Here is a 26,515-nt window from a genome sequence, read left to right as displayed (position 1 = left end):
AGGACATCTAGGAGACACTGACTTTGTTTCTCCTATATTTCTCCCTTTTTGTTATATCTTGCTGTCTTAATAGACCACGTGAGCACATCACTTTCACTGATCTTTTTTTTTCTTCGTAAATTTAAATTTTAATTGAATTATAAGGCCAGTTCACAGTGCATCTATGGGCAGATTTCTTTGAAATGCATGGTGCTTTAAACTTGGTCTTAAGAGAGGTCCAGGAAAATGCCCACTAAGCCTCTGTGATTTTAATACCTTGCCAGGCCATGGCAAAGTGAGGTGCCTCTGACGTTTGGGCTGCCACAGCGTGTTTTTCAGTTACTCTGGTGACACCTGTGACCTGAGGGTGATTCTGTTCCCGTTACCAACTCGCGCAGGTTGGGAGGCGCCAATGAGAGCAGGGCTTGAAACTAGCGCTTGGCGTCTGATGGTTGCCTAGCGACAGTCGTCGACGCTAATCCTTGGCGGGACAGATCCACATCTGTTTTCTGGCTAACGAGAGGGCAGCCATGAACACCCAAAGGGGTTCCCTTGCCGTGAACACCCAAAGGGGTTCACTCACCATAAGCATCCAAAGGGGTTCCCTCGCCATGAGCATCCAAAGGGGTTCCCTCGTCTCCCGGGATGTGGATAGCCCGGGGAAAGATATGCAGCTGCGGGTGATCCCAGCTGAGGTGAAGTTCCTGGACACGATGGCCGGGAGGGTGTACCGCCTTCCGATTACTGTGCATAATCTTGGCCGCTGGAACCAGAAAATCCGATTTAAGGAGCCCATCAAGCCACAGGTGACACACTAAGGGGTGCTGGGAGCAGGACCTTGTGAGAGCGCCTCCTCACACGGCGTCTCTCTTTGCCCCAGGGAGTAGTCATCTGGCTCCTGCGGGGATGGAGGGAGGATTGGGCTTCCTGGGAAACAGTGACAGGTTTCTGTGTGTGTGCTCTTTTTTTTTTTCCCCCCTTTGTTTTCTGTTTCGTTAAGGATTAGGAGATGGGGAGGGCAGGGTGGAGAAAAGCTGACTTAGAGCCTCCCCATTTGTTCAACCTGGGTTTAGAAACTTGTTAACAATCCCCAAATCTGTGCAGTTTGGTTTTATGATTTTGCTGTTGCCTTAAGAATTATGAGAACAAAATTCTCTATTAACTGTCCTTTGAATCATAAAGTGCCTGATAACTCCAGGAACTGTAGGATTAGTGGAAAGGTTCATTATTTCATATTTTAACAAACATTTCTTAAGCACTTACTCTATAACAGGCATTTGTTAAGCACCTACTCTATAACAGGCAATAGACATGAGGAATACAGAATGGACACAGCCCTACCCTCATAGAACTTAGAAACTAATGAGGGGGTTTTAGTACAGATCTAACCATCAAGATAGTTAATGTTCTGAGAGGGTGTTTCTATCTTATAATTTAAAAGTGGGCAGAATTTCCTCTGTATCTCCCTGTGTTATTTTACATCATGTGTGTGAATGGATGATTATTAGTTCAGTATGATCACATTTTCTCAGGCAAATTTTTGATATAGGAAACGTGGTAAGAATTTTTGAAATATAAGCAATAAATAACTGAAAAGTTCAAGAGATATTCCTAATGAAAAATAGTGTTGAATACAGCCTGACTTATATGTGCAGAAATAAAAAGATGTCCATAATTTTAGATTAAATTTACATATATTTCTTTGTATATATGTAGAAAAACCTATGTTAATGATTAGAAGAGCAATGAGAAAAAGGATTTCCATGTTCTAATTTTTGCTCTGTTAAAAAATCGATGTATTATTTACTTACACTAAAGTACACAGATTTCAAAAGTAAAGTTTGATGAATTTACAAAAAAATAAATATATATGTGTGTGTAGACAGATAGCTAGATATATAATCTCCATTAGCTACCACCTGGATCAAATAATGGAATATGTTCACCACTCAGGAAGATCACCAGTGCTTCTTCCTTGCAGTACCTGGAGTAATCACCCTGTGGAACTGACCACTATTCTGATTTCTAACACCATAGATTAGTTTGGCCTGTCCTTGGCTTTCATATCAATGGAATCAGGTTTTAATGATTTTTATATTTAAATATTTTTATTAAAAAGTATATCTCAAGAGACTATTGACTCCTCTTTAAATCAAAAAGTACTTGCTTACTCCAAATACTGTAAAATTAGGGAAAGGCTGTGTTATTTCACTACCTTAGCACATATTTATGGAACAATTAAATGTGTATCTGAAAATACTTTCTTTTGAAACTCAAGCTGGTGGTAATGTTTGGATGTGGACAAACACTATTTTATGGATGTTCAGGGGACACTTGTATGGATGCTTTCTGTGCAGTAACAAGAAAAATATTATAATTGGTTTCATTTCGGTTTATATCTAGGATATAATGGAAAACAGTTCATTCCACAAGTCTTGACATTGCCAAGAGAACATCCAGATATGCTTACTAGTTAGAAGCCAATATCAGTGTGAATTTTCCTGTTGTAAGACTATGAAATGCACTCCTGATCCTTCATAAAGGGAATTAGATAGTGAAAAGTGCATCTTGTGGGGGTGGGGGATAAGAAAAAGTAAAAACAAGGTGCTCTGGAGAGGTCATTGTCATCATCACTATTATAATTACTCAGAAAATGATTCCTCTAACATACAGCAGTGCTTGTTTTTCACCCAGACTCAAGAACCTGTATTGACCCTATGTATTTTTACACCTATATTGAGCACCTTCCTCGCTTCTTCTCCACTTTTAATATCCATTCTCTAAGACAAGGCCAGGTACACTCCTTCCTAGCCCACAATAATCATGACGTCTCATGGATTTTCATGACACTTATGTCTGTATCACTCATATGGCACTTAACTAGTCCCTGGCTTATATTTAATTTTCAAGGGGTTAGTAGTCTGCTTCCTCAAAGAGATTATATATTCAGGAGAGGGACTCTTTCTAGTTGAAGGGGAGGAAGTGCTTATGATTTAGAGTCAGATAGATATGTTTTTGAATCTTCACTTCCTGAGTGACTTCAGACATTAATTATACTTTACATATCCAGTTCCCTCATCTATATACTGAGAGCCTTAATATCAGCCTCACAGGACTGTAGAAGTGTATTTACATAAGATAATAGATGTAAAATGCTTGACACATTATAAATGCATAACAGATATTATTTCTCTTTTTTCTCCCTTTATATTTTTCCTGGCATCAAGCACATGTCTTACTAGAACAAAAGTGTTTTTGTCCTCTTCGTTATATTCTTCTTTTATATTTCCTCCAAGTTATGAAGCTGAAATTCCCATGAATAAAGCATATGCAATGTACATATGAGGGCCGGCACGACGGCTCATGCCCGTGATTCCCAGCACTTTGGAAGGCTAAGGCGGGTAGATCACGAGGTCAAGAGATTGAGACCATCCTGGCCAACATGGTGAAACCCCGTCTCTATTAAAAATATAAAATTAGCTGGGCATGGTGGCGCGCACCTCCCAGCTACTCAGGAGACTGAGGCAGGAAAATCGCTTGAACCTGGGAGGTGGAGGTTGCAGTGACCCGAGATTGCACCACTGCACTCCAGCCTGGTGACAGAGCGAGACTCCGTCTCAAAAAAAAAAAGTATATATATTTACACACACACACATATGTGTATATAAATATATATATACTTATATATATGTGTGTATATTTATGCACAAACACATATGTACGTGCATGTGGGTATATATTATGTATGTATATGATTGAGCAACATTTTTATTAGGTTGTTCTTCCTTTTTTCTGTATTTAGATTTTAAGCTTCTTAGAATAGAGGCCATATTAGTTCTATATGTATATTTTAAAAGTAGCCTATTGGCATTTATATGTTTCTTAGCTACCTGCATTGTCAGATTCAAGTTGTGTACTCTTGAAAGCATATCTTAAAGATCTAGAATCAGACAGATATAAACATGAGCATTAAGTCTTTGCCTTTAGGTACATAAGACAAATATCACATGCTCTCACTTATATGTGAAATATAAAAATTCAGACTCGTAGAAGTAGAGGGTAGAATGGTGGTTACTAAAGACTGAGGGTTGAGGCGGGCAGAGAAAGGAAAAATGTTGGTCAAAGGGTACAAAATTTCAGTTAAACAGGAAGAATTAGTTCGGGTGATCTATTGCACAGCAAGGTGACTATAGTTAATAATAATGTATTGTATATCTCAAAATTGTTAAAATAATGGATTTTAAATGTTCCCAGTACAAATAAATAAGTGATGTGATGGATATGTTAATTAGCCTGATTTGCTCGTTCCACAATGTATACCTGTATTAATACATCATGTTGTACTCAACGAATATATACAATTATTTGTCAATTAAAAATAAAATTAAAAAGTCTTTGGCATTAGGGCAGGAATAGAGCCTGTATTTTGATAATAATATAACCCTCCTAACTATAGTTGCTCACGTTATTTATTTATTTATTTTTTGAGATGGAGTCTTGCTCTGTCACCCAGGCTGGGTTGCAATGGTACGATCTCAGCTCACTGCAATCTCCATCTTCCGGGTTCAAACAATTCCCCTGCCTCAGCCTCCCGAGTAGCTGGGACTACAGGTGGGCACCACCACGCCTGGATAATTTTTTGTATTTTAGTAGAGATGGGGTTTCACCATGTTGGCCAGGATGGTTTCGATCTCCCGAACTCATGATCCGCTGGCTTCCACCTCCCAAAGTGCTGGGATTACAGGCGTGAACCATTGTGCCCGGCCACGATATTTTTTTCATAAGGAGTTAAGATGTATAATTTGATTCTCTTTCTCCCACTGAAGTTCAAACTGATGTTGACCAGTCTGGATAAAGAACTTGCTTCTGGCCTTCAGATGACAGCTATGGTGGAATATCATCCTGATAAAGATGAAGACACTTTTGACCGACTACTTATTTCAATAGAAAATAAAACAACAGAAATTCCTCTAATTGGGTATGTAGTCTTCATAGTTCATGCTGATGTTTTGAATGCTCTTTAAATAAAAATGAGGGTCAAAGTAATATTCTGTATTTTTTCTGACATAGTTTCCTTACAGTTGAACTTAAAGGACACATTTTTAGAAAATTGTAATGTTTGTAAGAAATGAAACCTCATTCTCTGTTATTTTTATTAAAATAACAACATTCGACAATTGAATGTATTAATAATTGGATTTTTGCAAACCTGTATTCACATTTTAAGTTAATTTAAAAGTATTGTCAGGTTCACTTCACTAAATTTTAAATTAGGCAAATGTTTGGTGTCAAAAAAGTCAAAATGCTGTTCTTCTGAGACTGGTTGAAAAATGTGGATGGATATGAGTATAAAAAAGAGGACACATGCACACGTATGTTTATTGCAGCACTATTCACAATAGCAAAGACTTGGAATCAACCCAAATGTCCATCAGTGACAGATTGGATTAAGAAAATGTGGCACATATACACCATGGAATACTATGCAGCCATAAAAAAGGATGAGTTTGTGTCCTTTGTAGGGACATGGATGCAGCTGGAAACCATCATTCTTAGCAAACTATCACAAGAACAGAAAACCAAACACCGCATGTTCTCACTCGTAGGTGGGAACTGAACAATGAGATCACTTGGACTCGGGAAGGGGAACATCACACACCGGGGCCTATCATGGGGAGGGGGGAGGGGGGAGGGATTGCATTGGGAGTTATACCTGATGTAAATGACGAGTTGATGGGTGCAGCACACCAACATGGCACAAGTATACATATGTAGCAAACCTGCACGTTGTGCACATGTACCCTACAACTTGAAGTTTAATAATAATAAATAAATTTAAAAATAAATAAATAAATAAATAAATAAATTAAAAAAAAAAAAAAAGAGCTAAGTGACTGACTTGGTTGTTACAAATTATTTATTTGACCAGGATGAATGATGATTCATTTGTTGTTTTTTAATATTAAAAAGTATATTTCTGTTCATTGTAAATTTATCAAAATTAGTATTAAAATTTACAGTGTTTCTTTATTTATATACATACACGTATGATCCTCCTTTTCCCCAGCAAAATGTGGTTTCCATAGGTGTTTTCTTTTGCCTCTATTTTCCCAACACCTACAGAATTAATTTGGAATATTTTCTGCTGATTACGTGGTATTAGATATATACCTTTTAAAAAATTCCCTTTTATTCAAGCTGGATGTGGTGGCTCATGCCTGTAATCCTAGTACTTAGCACTTTGGGAGGCCGAGGTGGGTGGATCGCTTGAGCTCAGGAGTTGGAGACCAGCCTGGGCAACATGGTGAAACCCCACCTCTACAAAAAATACAAAAAAAAAAAAAAAAAAAAAGCTAGGAGTGGTAGTGCATGCCTGTAGTCCCAGCTACTTGTAGGGCTGAGGCAAGAGGATCACTTGACCTCAAGAAGTAGAGGCTACAGCGAGTTGAGATCACACTACTGCACTCCAGTCTGGGTGACAAAGTGAGACCCTGTCTCAAAAAAAAAAAAAAAAAATTCCCTTTCTTTTTCATTTCTATGAGCTAAATTTAGATCCTCAATTATTTTGTTTCTTTGTGTTGTTGAGAAGTTCTGATTTGGCACATCATCCCATTTTGCATAGGAATCAAACAGTAGACACATGGTAGGAAAAAACAAGCTATTAACCCAGTATAAATATTTAATTTGTGTTTTGCAATTTAAGTAGAACCATTTTGGATGCATTCTGCACTTTGACATATCTATGAGTGGCACTCAGATTTGCTTGTTTGTGGTATGTATGGAGAGACAGGTTGAAGATGCTTCTGTCCTCGAAAACAGATTTTTTTCTTGTTTCCAGAGTTTTGTGTCTTGTTTCTGATGCCCTCTCTCATCAGAAGTCTATTTCTCACCATGGTTGCAATATAAGGAGAGCACTGCCCCTCTTTTGGTGTGATGGACAAGGTTGAAGGAAGGGGGGTGTGTGTGTGTGTATATGTGTGTGCATGTGTGTTATCAATTTCTATACATTTTTTATCACCTGTGTAGGTTCTTGTATCCACCACCATAGTCAAGATAGTGAACAGTTCCAATACCACAAGAAAATCCCCCCTGTTGCTTTATTACAACTGTATCTACTTCCCTTCTGCCTCACACCCGCAATCCCTAAACTGTGGATACTGCTAATCTGTTTTCTATGTCTAAAATTTTTGTCATCTCAAATATATTACATAAATTGAATCACATACTATGTAGCCTTCTGTTTTTTTCTTGCAGCAACATTTCTTGCAGGAGATTCAGCCAAGTTGTTGAATGTATCAATATTTTGTTCCTTTTTATTGCTGAGTAGTATTCTATGATATATATATATATATATATTTGTTTAACAATTGACCTGTTGAAGAACAAAGGGACAGATTCCAGTTTTTAGCTATCACAAATAAGCTGTTTTAATATTCTTGTACAAGTTTTGTGTGAGCATAAGTTTTTATTTTTTCTGGGATAAATGCTCATGAGTGTAATTGTAGGGTCACATGATAATTACGTATTTTGTTTAACAGAAAATCCCAAATTGCTTTTCAGAGCGCCTATACCATTTTACATTTCAAATAGTGATACATGAGTAATCCACTTGGACGATATATTTGCCAGTATTTTTTGCTTTCATCACTATTTAAAAATTTTAGCTATTCTGATAGATATTTAATGGAATCTCTCCATAGTTTTAATTTGCATTTCCCCGATGACTAATAATGTTGACAACATATTTTCAGGTGCTTCTTTGCCATCTGAGTACCTCTCTAGTGAAATCTCTGTTAATGTGTTTTTCTCATTTTCTGATTACACTACTCTTTATTATTGAGTTTTGCAATTTCTGTGTATATTCTGGATACAAGCCTTTTGATAGTTATGTAGCTTGCAAATATGCTCTCCCAGTTTGAGGTTTGACTTTTCATCCTTTTAACAGGGTATTTTGTAGAACAAAAGCGTTTTTTTTTTTTTTTTTTATGTTCAATGATGTCCAATTTATCAATTTTCCTGAAATTAGTACTGCTTTTTAGTGTTAAGTCTAAGAACTCTTTGCCCAACCCTTGATCATAATGGTTGAAGATTTTCTCCTATTTTTAACTTTTAAAGTTTTATATTTAAGTCTATGATATATTTTGAATTAATTTTTGTATAAAGTGTGGTTTACATTGAGGTTCTAATTATTGCCTATAGATGTTCAATTGCTCCGACCAAATTTGTTGAAAAAGCTATTTTCCTTCATTGAATTGTATGCCCTTGATAAAATCACTTCAGCATAATCTGCATTGGTCTATTTCTGTGTTCTGCATTTTTCCATTCATCTGTGTATCCATACATTTGCCAACATCATGCTACCTTGATTACCTTTGCGATATAGTAATTCTTAATATCATGTACAGTAATTCCTCACGTGTTATTATTCTTTGTCACCATTAGTTTAGTTATCAGAATATCTCTACCTTTCCATGTAAGTTTTAGAATAATCTTTCTGAGCCTGAAAAAAAATATTGCTGGGATTTTGAGAATAATTGAGCTTAGCTTATAGATCAGTTTGAGGGAAATTGACATCTTTACTATGGTAAGTCTCCCCAAATATGAATGTGCTGTGTCTTTCCATTTATTTGGGTCTTCTTTGATTTCTTTTATCAGTATTTTGTAATTTTCAGCACAGAGATTCTCTACATATGTTGTTAAGTATATAACTATTTCATTTTCTTTGGAGTGATTGCAAATAATATTGTGTTTTTAATTTTGGTTACTGCATATTGCTTGTTGCTATATACAGAGAAGTGATTGATTTTTGTTTGTTGACATTGTATCCTCTAACCTTGCTGAACTCCCTTTTTAGGAGGTTTTTGTATGTTTTCTAGATTCTTTGCCATCTTATATGTAGATAATTGTGTCATCTGCAGACAGGGATAGTTGATTTGTGTGTTTTTTCCCATTCCAAAGTATATGCTTTTAACCTTTTTTTCTTGCTTTATTTCCATGGCTAGAACTTTCAGTATTATGTTGTGTAAGAGTGGTGAAACTGGGCTCGGTGGCTCACCCTTGTAATCCCAGTACTTCGGGAGGCTGAGGCAGGCGGATCACCTGAGGCCAGGAGTTCGAGACCAGCCTGGCCAACATGGAGAAACCTCATCTCTACTAGAAATACAAAAATTAGCAGGGTGTGGCTGTGCACACTTGTAATCTCAGCTACTTGAAAGGCTGAGGCACAAGAATCACCTGAGCCTGGAAGGTGGAGGTTGCAGTGAGCTGAAATCATGCCAGTGCACTTCAGCCTGGGTGTCAGAGTGTGGCTCATCATGTATCATTCTTTTTATATATTCTGGAATTTGATTTGCTCATGTTTTATTAGGGATTATTGTGTCCCAGTTTATTGGTGATATTGGTTTATAGTTTGATTGATTGATTGATTGGTTTGCTTTTTTTTATTGTCATTGTATGGTTTTGCTATCAGGATAGTGCCAGCCTCATAAAATGAATTTGGAAATGCTCCCTCTTCTGTATTCTAGAAGAACTTATTTAATATTGATAGCAATTATTTAAATGGTAGAATTCTCTAGTGGAACTGTCTGGCCTGGAGATTTTTCTTTCAGAATGTTTTAAATTATGAATTTAGTTTTTTAATTCTTATAGGACTATTCATACTGCCTATATTATTATGTTGGTGGAGTTACTGTAGTTTCTGATTTCCACGGAATTCTTCCAATTCTAAGTTATCAAATTTATTATTTTAGAGTTGTTAGAATTTTTTTCTTATTATTTTTAAATAAATAATAAGCTGCTGCATCTGTAGTGATATCCTTTCTTTCATTTCTGATGTTGAACATGTGTGTATTTTGTCCTTTTTTAAAGTATTGCTAGTGGTTTATCAACTTTATTGACTTTTTCCAAAGAATCAGCTTTCTATCATTGACTTTCCTATCATTTTATTTTAAATTCTGTTGATTGCTGCTCTCTATTATTTCTTTTCTTCTTCTTGATTTGAATTAATATTGCTCTTGTTCTAGTTTTTGATATTGGAAATTAGACAATGAGTTTGAGATAATTTCTCATTTCTAATGTAAATATGTAATGTCATAAATGACCCTCAGCACTGCTTTAGCTGTGCCCGACAAATTTTTATGTTATATTTTTATTTTGACTCAGTTTTATGTATTTAATTTTTTTTAAACTTTCTCTTTGATTCCTGGATTATTTAAAAGTGTGTTAATTTCCACAGGTTTATTATGGACATATTTATGATCATTATTCCTTTCTGTTAGATTGATCCTTTTATTATATATAATATACCCCTTTGTTCATGGTGATTTTCTTGCACTGAAGCCTCTATTAGATATTAATGTAGCTTTTTGCACTTTTTTTCTAAGTAAAACTTGAATACTATGTTGTTTCCTATTTGTTTACTTTCACCCTACTATGGCCTTGAATTTAAACTGAGTTTCTTCTAAGCAGCAGCGTATAGTTGGGCGATGGTTCCCTTCCCCATATTTTCAACTTCTGTCTTTTGATTGTTGTATCTAGACTATTTATATTGTAGTTAATTTGTATATGCTATAACTTGTCTGCTTGTTTATTATTTGTTTTCTCATTGTTCTCTTTGTTTCTCATACTTCTGTTTCTCATTTTTGCAATCCTGTAGGTTAATTGAAGGTTATTTTAGGATTGCATCTTGATGTATTTATACTGTTTTTTTGGCATCTCTTTGCATAATTATTGTAGTGGTTTCTCTGGGTATTTCAATATACATACGTGATATAATATTCTAGTGGCATAAACATTTTGTCACTTTAAGTGAAGCGTAGAAGCTTCATTTCCATCCGAGTCTTTTTTTCTTTCCCTACTTTTAAATATTACTATCTTGAATATCTAAGAGTGTTATGATTCTTGTTTTCATCATCAAATATAATTTATAAAACTTATGAGAAAAAATATAGCTGATTGTATGTAGCTAGTGTTTTGCTATTTCCATTGTTCCTCCCTCCCTCCCTCCTTTCTTTCCTTCTTTGCTTCCTCCCTCCCTCCCTTCCTTTCTTCCTTCCTTGCTTCCCTCCTTTCTCTTTTTTGAGGCAGGGTCTTCCTCTGTTGCCCAGGTTGGAGTTCAGTGGTGTCAACATGGGTCACTGTAACTTCAAGCTTCTGGGCTCTAATGATCCTCCCACCTCAGCCCCCCAAGTTGCTTGGACTACAAACATGCACCACCAAGCCTGGCTATTTTTTTCTTTTCTTTTCTTTTCTTTTCTTTTCTTTTCTTTTCTTTTCTCTTCTCTTCTCTTCTCTTCTCTTCTCTTCTCTTCTCTTCTCTTCTCTTCTCTTCTCTTTTCTTTTTCTTTTTCTTTTTCTTTTTCTTTTCTTTTCTTTTCTTCTTTTCTTTTCGAGACGGAGTCTCCCTCTGTCGCCCAGGCTGGAGTGAGATGGCGTGATCTCGGCTCACTGCAACCTCCACCTCCCAGGTTCAAGCGATTCTCTTGCCTCAACTTCCTGAGTAGCTGGGATTGCAAGCACATGCCAGCATACACTTTTAATTTTTTGTAGAGGTGGGGTTTCACTATGTTGTGCAGGCTGGTCTCAAACTTCTTGGCTCAAGCAATCCTCCCACCTTGGCCTCCCAAAGTGCTGGGATTACAGGTGTGAGCCACTATGCCCAGCCTGCTCCACTTTTTTCTTTCTGATACTCCAAGATTCTCTCTTTTATTATTTCCTGACTTTCTGAAGAACTTTATTATATTTAATTTTTTTTTGTTTTAGACAGAGTCTCATTCTGTCGTCAGTCTAGAGTGCAGTGGTGCGATGTTGGCTCACTGCAACCTCCGCCTCCCGGGTTCAAGTGATTCTCCTGCCTCAGCCTCCCGAGTAGCTGGAATTATAGGCATGCACCACCACGCCCAGCTAATTTTTTTATTTTTAGTAGAGATAGGGTTTCACCAGGTTGGCCAGGATGATCTTGGTCTCTTCACCTTGTGATCTGCCCACTTTGGCCCCCCAAAGTGCTGGGATTACAGGCGTGAGCCACCGTGCCTGGCCATATTTAATTTTTATGGGTATATAGTAGGTGTATATATTTAAGGTTTACATGAGATATTTTGATACAGGCATGCAATGACTAATAATCACATCAAGGTAAATGAGGTATCCATCACCTCAAGCATTTATCCCTGTGTTACAAATAATCCAGTTACAGTCTTTTAGTTATTTTTAAATGCGCAATTAAATTATTTTTTACTATGGTAACCTTGTTGTGATAGTAAATACCAGGTCTTATTATTTATTCTAACTATATTTTTGCACGCATTAACCCTCCCCCTTCTTTCCCACCCCCAACTACTCTTCCCAGCCTCTGGCAACCATTCTTCTACTCTTTATCTTCATGAGTTCAATTATTTTATTTTTTAGATCACACAAATAAGTGAGAAATAGAATGCTTGTCTTTCTGTGTCTGGCTTATTTCACTTAACATAATGACCTCTAGTTACATCTATGTTGTTGTAAATGACTGGATCTCATTTTTTATGGCTAAATAGTACTTCATTGTGTATATGTAGCACATTTTCTTTATCCATTCATCTGTTGATGGACACTTGAGTTGCTTCCAATTCTTGGCTACTGTGAATAATGCTACAATAAACACGAGAGTGCAGATATCCCTTCAATACACTGATTTCCTTTCTTTGGGTATATACTGAGCAGTGAGATTGCTGGATCTTATGATAGCTCTGTTTATAGTTTTTTGCGGAGCCTCCAAACTGTTCTCCTTTGCTTTGTGGTTGTACTGATTTACATTCCTACCAGCAGGGTATGAAGGTTACCTTTTCTCCACATCCTTGCTAGCATTTGTTATTTCCTAACCTTTGGATAAAAGCCATTGTAATTGGGGTGAGATGATATCTCACTGTAGTTTTGATTTGCATTTCCCTGATGATCAGCGATGTTGAGCACTTTTTCATGTGACTGTTTGCCATTTGTATATCTTCTTTCAAGAAATGTCAATTCAAATTTTTTGCCCATTTTTAAATTTAACTACTGATTTTTTTCCTAGAGAGTTGTTTGAGGTCCTTATATATGCTGGTTATTAATCCTTTGTCAGATGTGTAGTTTGCAAATATTTTTCCCATACTGTGGGTTATCTCTTCACTTTGTTGATTGTTTCCTTTGCTGTGCACAAACTTTTTTACTTGATGTGATCCTATTTGCCAATTTTTGCTTTGGTTGCCTGTGCTTGTGGGGTGCTACTCAAGAAATCTTTGCTCAGTCTAATATTCTGGAGAGTTTTCTGGGTGGGCCCAGGGGTACCATCCAGGAACAAGGGACTGGGGTAAAGTACCTTAGAAGTCTACCTATTGTACCATGGCTGAGCTGGTACTCAAACCACATGACACTGTTCTTCCCAGTCTTTCCTTCCCTTTCCAGAGGCAGAGGAGCCTCACCCTATGGCCGCCACCACCACTGGCCCACAGGATGTACTGCTAAGCTTACTACTGATGTTCTCTTAAGGTCAAAGGTCTCTTTAGTCAGCTTGTGGTGAATGTTGTTTAGCCTGGGACTCATCCTTCAGAGCAGTGAACTCCCTTATGGCCCAGGGCACGTCCAGAAATGCCATCCAAGAGTTAAGGCCTGGAATCAGGATCCCCAAAGGCCTGCTTGGTGTTCTATACCTCTGTGACCAAGCTGACACCTAAGGTATTAGATAAAACACTTTTACTTTTCCCTCCACTTATGTCAGGTGGAAGGAGTCTTGCCCTGTAGCCACCACAGCTGGGAATGTGCTGAATCTCACCTGAAGCCAGCAAATTTCCAAGTGTCACCCAAGGCCCATGGCACACTCCTTAGGTATCACTGCTGGTTACTCAGGGCCCAAGGGCTCTTTAGTCAGCAGGTGATGAATCCTGCCAGGACTGGGTCCTTCCCTTCAAGGCAATAGCTTTCCTTCTGGCCCAGGGTGTGTCTAGAAATGTCATGTGTGAGCTAGGGCCTGGAAAGGTGACCTCACACCTCTGACGGGTGCTCTATCCTGCCGTGTCTGAGCTGGTATCCAAGATTCAAGACAAAGTCCTCTTTATTCTTGCCTCTTCTCTCCTCAAGTAGAAGGAAGGGATCTCTTTTGGAGCCATGAGCTGTGCAGCCTAGGGTTGGGGAAGGGTTGGCACAAGCACTCCCCTAGCCACACCAGCTGGTGTCTCAGTAGGTTGCGTGTTTCCCCATGTCCACTGACTTTGACCCCAGTTTAACACTAGAACTCATCTAGAAGTTACAGTCCTTGTGGCCTAGACTGCCTTTCAAGTTTATGTAGGGTCCTAGAGCATGTTAGCTCATGGTGGCAAGGCTTGCTAGAACTCAAGTCGTGACCACTGGGATAGGTGATTCCTCTCTGGCTAGGGCTGGTTTAAATGTTCCCCCCATGGGCGGGCATCAACTTAGTTCCCCTGTTTTACTTTCTGCTGTGACAGGGCAGCACTGAGTTCAATGCAGTGTCTCACAATTGCTGTGCTCTTCCTCCCTCAAATGCACAGATTCTCTCTCCTTGCCATGCTGCCGCTGCGGGAGTTGGGGAGGGTTGACAAAGGAAGCTGTGTTTCCTACACTCTTGGATGCCTCTTTCGGTGATATGAAGTTAAAACCAGGTACTGTGAGTGCTCACCTGATTTTTGGTTCTTACGAAATTGCTTTTTTTTTTTTTTTTTCGTATAGATAGTGGTTAAATTGGTGTCCTTGTAGGAGGGATGATAGGTGGAGCCTTCTATTCAGCCTTCTTGCTCTGCCACTTGAAGAATGTTTTTAGATGATCTTTAAGGGTGTGTTTGCTAGTGACACGTTCTTTTAGGTTTTCTTTGTCTAATATCTGTATTTCCCCTTCATTATCAAACATAGTTTTAACAGATACCGAGTTTTCAGTTGACAGTTTTCTTTTTCTTTCAGTACTTGAAAAATACTGTGACACTTCCTTCTGGACTCCATGGCGTCAGATATGATACGTGCATTCATTTAATTTGGTGCTTCTCTGTATGGAACACATTCTTTCTCTCTGGCTGATTTCATGATTTTTGTTTTTATCTTTTGTTTTCAAAAGTTTAATTATGATATGCCTTGACATGATTTTCTTTGAGTCTATCAGGTTTGGGTTCACTCAGCTTTTTGAATTTGTATGTCAGTGTCTGTTGCCAAGGTTTGGAAGTTTTAGCCATTATTAGCATTTAACTATTATTTCAGCTCCTTTCTCTTTCTTCTCTTCTTCGGAGACTTTAATGATGCAAATATTGGATCATTTGTTTTGTCCCACAGACCCCCGAGACTTTGCTCATTTTTTTTCTCTTTCTCTCTCAGTCTCTGTCAAGTGTGGGTGAATTCTATTAATCTAGCTTCCATTTCACTCATTTTATCTTCTGTTATCTCCATCCTGGTATTGTGTTCATCACTATGTTTTTATTTTGGTTATTGTAGTATTCAATTCTGTAATTTCCATTTGATTATTTTTTATAACTTGTATTTATTTGCTGAGATTTTCTATTTATTCATTAGTTTCAAAAAAAACTTGAAATTGCTTGTTGCAGCATTTTTTTTGTCAGTTGCTTTAAAATCCTTGCCCGATAATTTCAACCTGAGGTTCATCTTGGTTGACATCTGTTGATTGTCTGCTCTCATCAAAATTGTTATTTTTTTGGTTCCTGGTTATGACAGATGATATTTGATTGAATGCTAAATGTTTTTTTCTGTTATGTTAGGAGACTCTGGGTCTTATTTAAATCTGTTATTTTAACAGGCACACACCCCATTTATGTTCAGCATGTTTTTCTTAGCCTATTTTGTATGCTGTGGTTGTGATGACAATTTAGTTTTCAGTATGTTTACGGTGCTATTTTGATCCATTTTGTTTATGTGTTATCACTACTGCTCCCACTGTCTTCTGTTGGTGCTTCCTGAAGGAGTGGAGGTAGTTTTTTTTCCCCAGGCCTGGCTGCCATAGGTCTCTTGGTAGAGGAGAAATGTGGTAAGAACCCTATACAAGTACCCCTCTGGCTGCCCAGGTCTTCTGAGCAGATAGAGAAATCTGACTTATGGGGCAAAGAAGTCTGTTGTACTGGGCCAGTTGCTGTATCTAGATCTCTTACAGGTCCTGCTCACCTTTTCAGGTGTCTCTGAGTGAAAAAGGAGAGGTTTGAGCCAGCAGTGACAAAGAGGCTTTTCAGATATAGCTGCTTGCAATTGCTGTTTTTTTTTTTTTTTCTTTTCTTTTCTTTGTTTTTTTTTCCTGGTTTCCCCAAACTACCTTGGTGTCTTTGGACAGAAAACTCCTTTTCTCAGGAGGTGAACTCCTGAGAAGGAGAACTCCTCTTCTGCAGGATCTGAGGCCTGGAGTAGAAGGAGAGCGCTTCCCCTTATCACTTATGATTGGTATACCTCTTAATTGATCCCCGGGCTGGCATTGTCTGGCTCACCTGGTGTGTTCAGGGGGGCTCCTGTTTGATCCAGAAAAAGAATGATTCTAACTAGGTCAGCAGGCAAAGAATACTGGGTCTGCATGGCCTTTCTCTGTTGGTGGGGGAATTGTAAGACACCCTGCTGCTATTGTTTCTGCAGTCCCAGAGTTCTAAATCAGCCAGCTCTCCTTTTCAGCACCTTTCATCATTCTCTTTTGCTTGCCTCGTGTACCATTTTCAGGGTTTATAGTTGTGTTTAGTAGAAGGAACAGGAAAAAATGGGTTTATGCTATATTTTCTGGACCAGAAGTTTGTATTTGTTTGTTTCTCTCCATTAGATTGTAAAATTCTTGAGGTCCAGGAGAGTTTTATTTTTTTCTATAATCTAAATTGTATATATTCAGTGAATGTTTTGTGAATAAACTTAGTCCAACTGGATCTGAACTACTCCATAATGGCATGATTGGGATGTGATTAAAAAAACTGTCTTGGAGTGAGCATATTTATTTTCACTTTAGACTTTCTGTATATGGATCAGACATGCAATGATCCTTCTATTTGTTGTGGAGTGAACCCTGAAAAAAGAAGAAAGAAAACAGAGAAATTACATGTTTGATTTCTACATTTTCGCACATCAACCTGGACTAACAAAAGTGCCCTAGTTGGTAGATGATATAATTAGTGATTTTCAGAGCTTCTTTTCATGTGTCCCCCAAAACTATGACCTTCTTTTATATTTAAACATATCTAAAAGTTTCATCATTAGTTTGAACACTTGTAAAGAGGTAATGACTTATATATAGTAAGTGTTACTTTTTAAAAATAAGATACTTATATGCCTTTTAAAAATGTATCCAGTAGAATGAAAATAACAATAATATGTTAACAGGTGAAAAATTTACCTTTTCTCTTTTCCTCTTAAATTTGTAGCTCCATTCCATTTGTTACCATGGCATCACATCCTAATGTATTACTTTTTTATGCTTAGAAGTTTTTTTTCATGATCACCAGGAATAAAGTGTATAGGCAGTTTGTCTATAGTTTATGTCTATATATGTATATGTACATATGAACATATGTGTGTGCATTGCATAAACAGATAAACAGATATGTGTTTAAATATACTTGCTATAGTCATAAATCCATGCATATTTTTAATAATTCTTATAAATGTTATTATTAATACAAATTGATTTAAACTCCATATATCAAACTAAGTTTGACGAGTTTTTTTTAATAGAAAAGCAAAGTATTACTGGAAATATTTATAATCAGGTGAATGGAGCATTTTAAACTTTTATTTAGTTAGCATGTTTATGGATGATAGTTACTTATTGCTTATATGAATCCCACGTGCATTTTATCCCCATTTAACATTTTTTGAGGTGGATGCTGAGAGAAGTTTTCTCCATAATGAGTAGATTGGAATGAAAGGATTTTATTGTAGTAATGTCTCTCAATTTTTTCAACTCTGTAAAGTTATAGGGTAAAATTACAACAGTTGTTTATCAAGTATTATTTTTAACAATGTGTCAGCTAAGTCAGTTGTATTGCCCTCTTTTAATATTGTTGAAAGAAAATTGGATAAACACGTTTATGTAAATAGATTTGTTACCTAATCATTTCAGTCACTCACTTTATCAATATCAACACCAATAGTTTCGATTGTCCCTTAGTTTGGTGTCCCAGAGATGTTTCCACTCCAAAGCAATGCATCAGCATTAAATTAAGAAAAGACAACATCTATTTCTCCTTTTGTATAAAGAAATGGGAGAGGAATTGTGAAAAATGGACTGAGAAAACAAAATCTGTAGAGACCTCTTTGTTCTATTTGTATCAGCAAATATACTTAATGAGATAGTAAAATGGAGACACAGAGAAATCATTATATATTACCAAAATCTTAACACTGAAGTAGATTCCGTCTCTCTTTTTCTCTCTCCCCCTCTCTCTCTCTGTGTGTGTGTGAAGTGTGAAGATTCCTAAGAAATTATTCTTAAGACCTTTTTCTACATCCAAAACAGGATAATAAACTTAGGGATACTTTTTAACCATGAATGTCTAGCCAAACAGAAAATGTATGTAACTTTATGAGGTTTGTATATAAGATGATAATGGATTTTTAAAAACTTGTATGAACCCATTGCTACAAATATGTTACAGTGAATTTTTTAGAAATACATATGAAAAATAAATTGTATCATTTTGTACTTACATCTTGTTTTAGACCCTAGATGATGTGTTACAGCGTCACTGCATTCTTTTATTTCATAAGATTTGGAAACATTCAAACTATTTATTTGGGATGGCATACCATGCACTTAGATGCTAAAGTCTCATTTCTTTTTTAAAAATGTAACCCATTACCTTGTTTTCATTTCTTTATTTCATCATTCCTTTTATTGAAAAATATGCCACCAGTAGACCTGTAAATAAACTGAAATGTCTTTTAAGGACTTAAATGTCCATCTATATTCCCCTACATATTTAATGATCAGGCTGTTATGATTGTTAAATTAATTATGTGGCCTTCTTTTCTCCTCCCTAGGTTGATTCCATCCTGTAAATTGGAAATTCAATCAGTAGTTAATTTTGGCACATTGGTTGCCAATAGTAAAGTGTATTCTAAAGAGGTTACTATCAATAACCGTGGCAAAGCTCCAGGTAAATGCTTCCTGTCATATTTACTTATACTTTTAGAAGTGTTGGTATTATTTGAAATGTATACTTTGTGTAATAGATTACCTAATTTAACTGAAAAAAGTCTATCATTTGAAATAGCTCAAAACCAAAGTTCCTTAATAGTATTACTGTAAAAGACTGATAGGCAACAATTTAAAAAAAAATGAACCTTCCTCCTTATGAGCCTGATTAATACAATCAGAAAATGACTGGTGATGTCCCTCAGGATAGGAGGCAGGATAGTATCAGAGAAGTTATACAGTTCAGAGACAGAATTAGAGCACAGTGCCTTATTAGTCATGTGATCTGGGGCAAGTATTTTTAAGGATTTTGTACTTGAGATTCCTCATTTATAAACTGGGACTGACAAAATGTATGATGGTGAATTACGTACATACTTTGAATTGTGGTATTTTACTTGGCTCATCATAGATGCTTAATAAATATTTGTCTTCTTTCTCAATCACATTCAACTTTAAATTAACATCAAACTCCCTAGAAGGCTTTTACTAAATTTTTTGTTGAAAGAATAAATGCTTCTCTCTTTTCCAGATTGAATTATTTCCAGGAATTCTTACTGTGGCCTAAGAATTTACATAAGGATGTATGTGTGTGTGTGTGTGTGTGTGTGTGTGTACATTCATTTACACTTTAAACTGATAGCATACAGTAAGCATAGGATTGCTTATCCCTTCAGTCTCCTGATTCAATGGCATGTGGGGTTGCAAGATTGCCATTTCTCCCAATCTAAAATGGGGACTAGCTCCAGACAGGGATGACATTTCTATCTGAGACTGTTTGTTGAATATGTAAAGTAGGTCTTAAATCCAAGCCTCTTTTCCACTAACCGAGAGTGTTCTCTGGGGCCACCTGATTGAGCATTGGGAATTATGAAGACCAAGGTAGTCTGTCAGTTTACTGATTTCTTCTTAGGATACAAAGGAATAAAACTCATAACTGTTCCACATTGGATGTTACTCATCTCACTTTCCATGCTTTAGTTTTTAAATGAGTGCATGTCTGATGCCTGTGGGATTATAGAATATTAGGCTCGTTTGTGGCCTGACTCGAGTGTTAAGGAGGAAGTCTCTTATGGCAAATGATATGGGCAATATGATCCTTTAGACTCTTTAGTTGTGTTTTAGAGCACTGATATTTAATTAAAGTCTTTTTATTTGTATTATTTTACTTTCCAGAATTTGTTTTAACTGTTGTCTATTCAATAACCTTCAATGTTTTGATAGCAATAATATATTCCCTTTTTGTTCTAAAATCTCACCAAATTGTACAGTTTTATTTCATATGAAAGCTCTCTATAAGTAAAAAAGAAATGTGGTTTTACTTTTCATTGAATATTTAATATAATTTTACTCAATAAATTAGAATAAGTACAATTAAGCTGCGTACTGGAATACATAATGTTTTAGGAAAAATAATGCACAGTGACTATTAGGATTTTGTTAGTATTTTATGTGTATATAGTATTTGTAATAACTTGGTTGGGTTTATTATAATTGAGTACTGTGAAATATTAATGACTGTTACCTTACAAACTGAAACAAATTGTTATCAATGAATTACATTTTCTTAGTGTTGACTTTATCCCACATGCTCGGAGTCAAATCAGATTATTTTTTCTACTATTATCAAAATTGATAGTGTATATTACATTCAGAGTAGCTAGTGCCTATAAAGTGTCATAAAGTCCTTATCATCTACAAGCAAAATATATACATGTTCATGATAATAGCAATGTATGTTTATGAAGAAAAACATTTTGAAAATAGATTCAGCCATCAAAGTTGATGTTAACATTTTTCAAAAGCATTTTATATGCTGAATTTTTTGTAGGTTTAGAGTCAAAGTTCAAATGCTTACAAATGTGTATGTATACCTAATAGGATATTTAAAACTCAACACTTGGCAGATTTAACATTTGTACATCTTTGTTTTCTCTCTCTGGTGGTATCACTGCAGTTATAACCTTTGTTTTTATAGACCCACAAAGTTTATGTATGTAAAACTCCTTGATGATTTATTTTCATAGCCTCTTATGGAGTTGAATAACTTTTGTTTCCTCATCCTTTATAAAAATGGTTCCTAAGTTTACCCCTGACTGTACAAAATAGTGCTTATCTTTTCTTTCTGAAGACATGTTCCATTCTTTATGGTGTCTCTAATGTTAGTACTTTGCAGGTTAATATATTCCATATTTACTTTTATGATTTTATAGTTTGATAATACCACTATTGTTTCTCAGCTTTTATCACTGAAGATTAGAAAAAGAAATTATTAATTTAGCTTGCCTTGAATTGAAATCATTTCCTCCTTAATGTGAGCATGCTTATTTATTTATTATTTTTAAAAATGTTTGTGGACACATGGTAGGTGTATATATTTATGGAGTACATGAGATGTTTTGATACAGACATCCAATGTGAAATAAGTACATTATGGAGAATGTTGAGTAGACTTTTTCTATTACAGTATTATAACATAGAACAGTCTCTCAAATTCCTAAGTGAGAGCCTTACACATCATTTCTGAGTTTGAACATCTACCTCAGAACTTATCATCCTTTAGGTTTATTTGGTCTACTTTGTCCAAAATATATGACCTTTCATTTGCTCTTAATGCCCACTCTGCCTTTTCCCCTAATTAGCAGCATCATTTCTCTACTTCATTGTCTAAAATATCCTGGAATCATCTGTGAGCCAGGAAATTTGTCAAATTGTACCAAACCCAAAAGTGGTCCTGGGGATCTTCTGTAATAACTCACAAAAGCACCCCCTACTTATTCTCAGTGCATAATTCTTGTCTTCAATTTTTTTTTTGGAAACGGATGCCATGGGATCTCCATATATTCTTCATGCATAACATAACCCTAATTTATAGGATTATGTATTTTAACATATTCATAATTTATTTGGTTTAGTGATTTCTTGGAGTTTCACTAAAGAACCATGAAGCTTTTAATGAAAGATGATTAAACCCAGAAGGAATCTGTTAAATCCATATGAGCATTCTGAAGAGTCTCTAAAAATTAGTCATTTGGAAACATGTGGAGCCTCATACATATTTGGTGTGTTTAGAACCAAGGGAATTTTAAAAAATCATAGGAAATAGCAATAGCCTTGGGTACATGACAATTGATTTTTAATAGCATTCTGTAGAACCACAGACTCTGGTTACCCTAGCTTGATCTTACAGATACTTTGAGACAAAAATCTGCTTAACAGTTCCTAAAAATTTTTTCAAGGAGTATAGACAACGTAACGATGTATACTGCACCACTCAGTGTCTAATTTGCTTCTCCAGAGAAGATAGAACAATCCAGATTCAAAAATCACACAGATTTGTGTGAGGGACCCCTCATCTCAGCTATAGCTGTGGGCACCCTTATGTTTTATATGCTCCCACTAAGTCTTATCAGTGGGCAAGTCTATAGGTCTGTTTTACGTGGCTTATTGGCAAAAGTTGACATAGTTGGCTACTGCTACTTTCTTGGGAAAACAAAACAAAAGCAATTCAAAGCCCTTTGGCTTTTGTGACAACTTACTCTCTTATATAGAATACTAATTAATAACTCAGGTCCTGAAGTGAGGTTGAACAGGGCCCAAATCTTAGTTGCATCATTTACTATCTGGGAGGCCCTGGGTAAGGAATTTGCACTTCCGAAACATCCATTGTCTGACTTACACATTAGAGATAAAGATAGTACCTTCCTCCTCTAATGGTGGTGATGATTAATAAAATGCTTAGCACACCCTCTGGCATATATAACTTTTCAGGAAATATTAGCTATTTATGTTATAGTTATGATTTTTCTACCACCTCTCCCCTCTTCAATTTTCTTTCCTAGACTAGTGTTCCTTTTTGTCGTATATTAAATGTGAATGTTTCCTAAGGTTTGCCATAGACTCTTACGTTTCTTCAGTCAGGGTACTTTCCTTGGATCATCACTTCCTTTCCTTTTATTTCACTGACTACTCCCAGATGTATACAATCCTGTGGGTATCCTTCAGTTTTCTCAAACTTAACAGCTTCCCCCAATACTTCTTTTTTCTTTTTCAATGAATGTTACCACTATGTATTTGGACAGTTCAGAAACTTGGCAAAATTCTCAACACCTCTCTCTTTTTCACTTTCTACCTCCCTAGTCAATTAGTAAATTTTATCTGTTCACTTCATAATTAAGCCAGTAATCCTACTTTTCTCTGCCCAATGCCACTTTTTTACAAAAAGCCATTATCTTCCCTTGCCGAATTTAGATCAAATTAATTTGGATCAAATTAACCTAAATTATTTTCCTGACGTTACCTCCTTTTTAGTTTATTTCCCACACATTAGCTAGTGCCATATCTGAGAAGAAATGAAAATTTGATCACAAATATTCCATTTGTAACATTCTCTTTTCTTTTTTCTTTTTCTTTTTTTTTTGACAGAGTCTCGCTGTGTCACCCAGGCTGGAGTGCAGTGGCATGATCTTGGCTCACTGCAACCTCCGCCTCCCAGGTTCAAGCGATTCTCCTGCCTCAGCCTCCCCAGCAGCTGGGATTACAGGTGTGCGCCACCACGCCCAGCTAATTTTTGTATTTCCAGTAGAGATGGGGTTTCACTATGTTGCCCTGGCTGGTCTCAAACTCCTGACCTCAAGTGATCCACCCACCTCAGTTTTCCAAAGTGCTGGGATTGCAAGCATGAGCCACCGCACCTGGCCAACATTCTTTTTTTCAGTAACTCTCTTCTCTTAGGATGATGCTCTTGCTTCTGTTGTTACCAATTTAAAAAGCCAAACAAATGGTTTTTATATTAAAGTTAAATAAGACATAGTAATGTTGACATACCTGCAATTTAAACATATTTAGAAAATTAAACAATATTCTTTCATATTTTGTGTTGCTTCTGAATAAGTTTTTGAAATATTCACTTAAACTCTTTTGTCAAATTATGTCTAAGTGGTTACAACATGGGAAACTTTTTCACTGACTCAGCCTAAACTAAATTTATATACCTTTTTTTTTTCTTACAGAATGGAGTCAATAATACCTATTTATTTGAAATGGATAAAATTTTATATATTTTTGATTTATTTATGATAGAAAAGTAACTTCAAATATTATGTTATTAGCACATCTATGAAATGATTGAATTGATCAATTTTGTTAGTTACTTTGCATTTTCAAATATTGTCTTTTTAGTATTTTCATTACTTTTTTTGTGCTAACATTTTGTTTTCCTAAATTAAATGAATACATTTGGAAAATATCATCAGATGTGATTTAAGACTGGTGAATTCAGAATTTGCAAAACTGTTTATTTTGGCACCATGCTCATTTGTATTATAATGGTAATAAAGGAACTAGTGATTGGCTGCTTCTATTTATTGGCCATACTTTAAGTACTGCTTAGTGCTAAGCAGTGTGTGGGGCGCTGCGACCACAGACATGAAAAAGAGATTGTATCTGATTTCAAGGATCGCATGCTCTAATGTAGGTACAAAACATTACCATAAATTATGAACCATTTCTGCTTTCAGAATAAGAATCTTTGTACCTTCCTTCTCATATGCCATTTGATTTCAGAAACCAATCCCCTTTGCTCTTATCCTGTGTGCACTGGATAAATTCATCTCCTAGGGAATGATAATAACTATAAGTATTAGCCTGTGGTCAGAAATATCCAAGTGAAAATCTCATCTTCATTAGTTAGTTACTAACTGTAGTAGTTATTGCTATATAACAAACCACCCTAAAATATCTTCAAACATTAGTTATTTTGTAATTGGTCATGTGGTCATGTGTATGCAGACTGATTGGAACTTGACTGATCTAGGCTGGGCTTTTGGGTGCTCTGCTTCAAGCTGAGGCAACTGGGCCCATTCTATTTCTCACTGCAGGTCTGTGGGTCAGCTGGGTGGCTCTGCTCCACATTTGCTCATTCTAGGGCACGTGCCAAAAGGACAGCAGTTACTGAGGAGAAACACTTCCCAAACTCAAGGGGCTTGATCATGTAATTTGCTTTGGCTAATAACATGTGGGTGTAATTGACAGCATGTCAGTTCCAACCTAGATGCGCTTCTACCATGGGAAGTAGGAAGTGTTTCTCCTGAGTAATTGCTGTCCTTTTGGCCCATGCCCTAGAATGAGCAAATGTGGAGCAGAGTCACCCAGCTGATCCACAGACCTGCAGTGAGAAACTCTGGAACAATAGGGCAAAGATACAAATGTGGAAAAAGGTGAAGAATTGTGGTCAACAAGCTAATGTACCACAGTAATTGTGTGACTTTGAACAAGTCATTCATCATTTCAAAGCTTCTGTTTTGTTTCTTGTAAAATGGAGGTAATGATAGAAAATATTATATTATAGATTATTTATGGACATTAAATAACCTATGCAGAGCTCTTAACATAAGTGTCTGAACATAGTAAGCAGATAATTTTAACTACTGGTGAGAGTTGAGTTCTAACAACAGGATCATATTTGTTGGGTGACCTCAGAGATTGGACTTACAATTAAAGCTTTAATTCTTGGTACACTGTAGACCATCTGCTCCAGGGGTATTCAATCTTTTGGCTTCCCTGAGCTACACTGGACGAAGAAGAGTTGTTTTGGGCCACACATCAAATACACTAACACTAACGATAGTTGATGAGCTTAAAATATCTCAAAAAAAATCTCATAATGTTGTAAGAAAGTTTATGAATTTGTGTTGGGCTGCATTCAAAGCCGTCCTGGGCTGCATGTGGCCCATGGACCATGGGTTAGGCAAGCTTGATCTACTCTGTGAAGTATGTTGGTCCCCTACTGAGAGTGTGCATGCAACACTGTAAGGGTCCAGATGTAAACCAACTGCTTTTATTCCCTACAGGCATATTTAAGACAGAATACTGCGGCCAATTACCCATCCTCATTTTTCCAACTAGTGGTATTGTGGATGCTAAGTCATCAGTGGTTATTAAAGTAGATTTCTGTGCAGACCACCCAAGAATTGTAGATGAAGAGGCAATGTGAGTATATAGTGTGGTTCTAAAAATTCTAATACGAATCTCAATGCTTTCCCATTTAACCCTTCAGATGTGACTTTTATTGTATGTTAGCTCCTTTGTTCTTTCATTCAGCATTGTTCATTGAATCTCTACTATTTGCCAAGCAGCAGGCTTTTAAGAAATGGGAAGAACTAGAGGATGGCATATGGGTACACATAACAGGATCTTCTATTTTGAATTTCATTGAGGTGAGAGAGTGGACCAAGGAAGGGCTCCACTAACAATGTGATAGTTGAATCAAATACTTATTGGTGAGTAGTAATTAGCCAGGCAAAGAGCAGTGATGTGATTTGGGGTGTGTGTGTGTGTGTGTGTGTGTGTGTGTGTGTGTGTGTAGGGGTGGTGGGAGTTAGTGATGGGAGTAGCATAGGGGAGGGATTT

The 26,515-nt window shown here is 36.5% G+C and overlaps 1 protein-coding gene across 1 annotated transcript in view; it reads left to right on the top strand.

Moving 5' to 3' along the window:
- The first annotated feature begins 247 nt into the window (after positions 1 to 247).
- Positions 248 to 26,515, top strand: part of CFAP47 (cilia and flagella associated protein 47) — a 434,895-nt gene continuing 408,627 nt past the window's right edge. Inside the window, exons 1-4 of the mRNA XM_073013816.1 lie at positions 248 to 785; positions 4,806 to 4,957; positions 18,952 to 19,067; positions 25,957 to 26,095. Of these exons, the coding sequence (XP_072869917.1) occupies positions 510 to 785; positions 4,806 to 4,957; positions 18,952 to 19,067; positions 25,957 to 26,095 (683 nt within the window). The 5' untranslated portion in view covers positions 248 to 509. The remainder of the gene's footprint in view (positions 786 to 4,805; positions 4,958 to 18,951; positions 19,068 to 25,956; positions 26,096 to 26,515) is intronic.

This window comes from Chlorocebus sabaeus, chromosome X (genome assembly GCF_047675955.1).
Source record: "Chlorocebus sabaeus isolate Y175 chromosome X, mChlSab1.0.hap1, whole genome shotgun sequence".
NCBI lineage: Eukaryota > Metazoa > Chordata > Mammalia > Primates > Cercopithecidae > Chlorocebus > Chlorocebus sabaeus.
The sequence above is the reverse complement of the archived record's forward strand: the minus strand, read 5'-3'. Positions and strand labels throughout refer to the sequence as shown.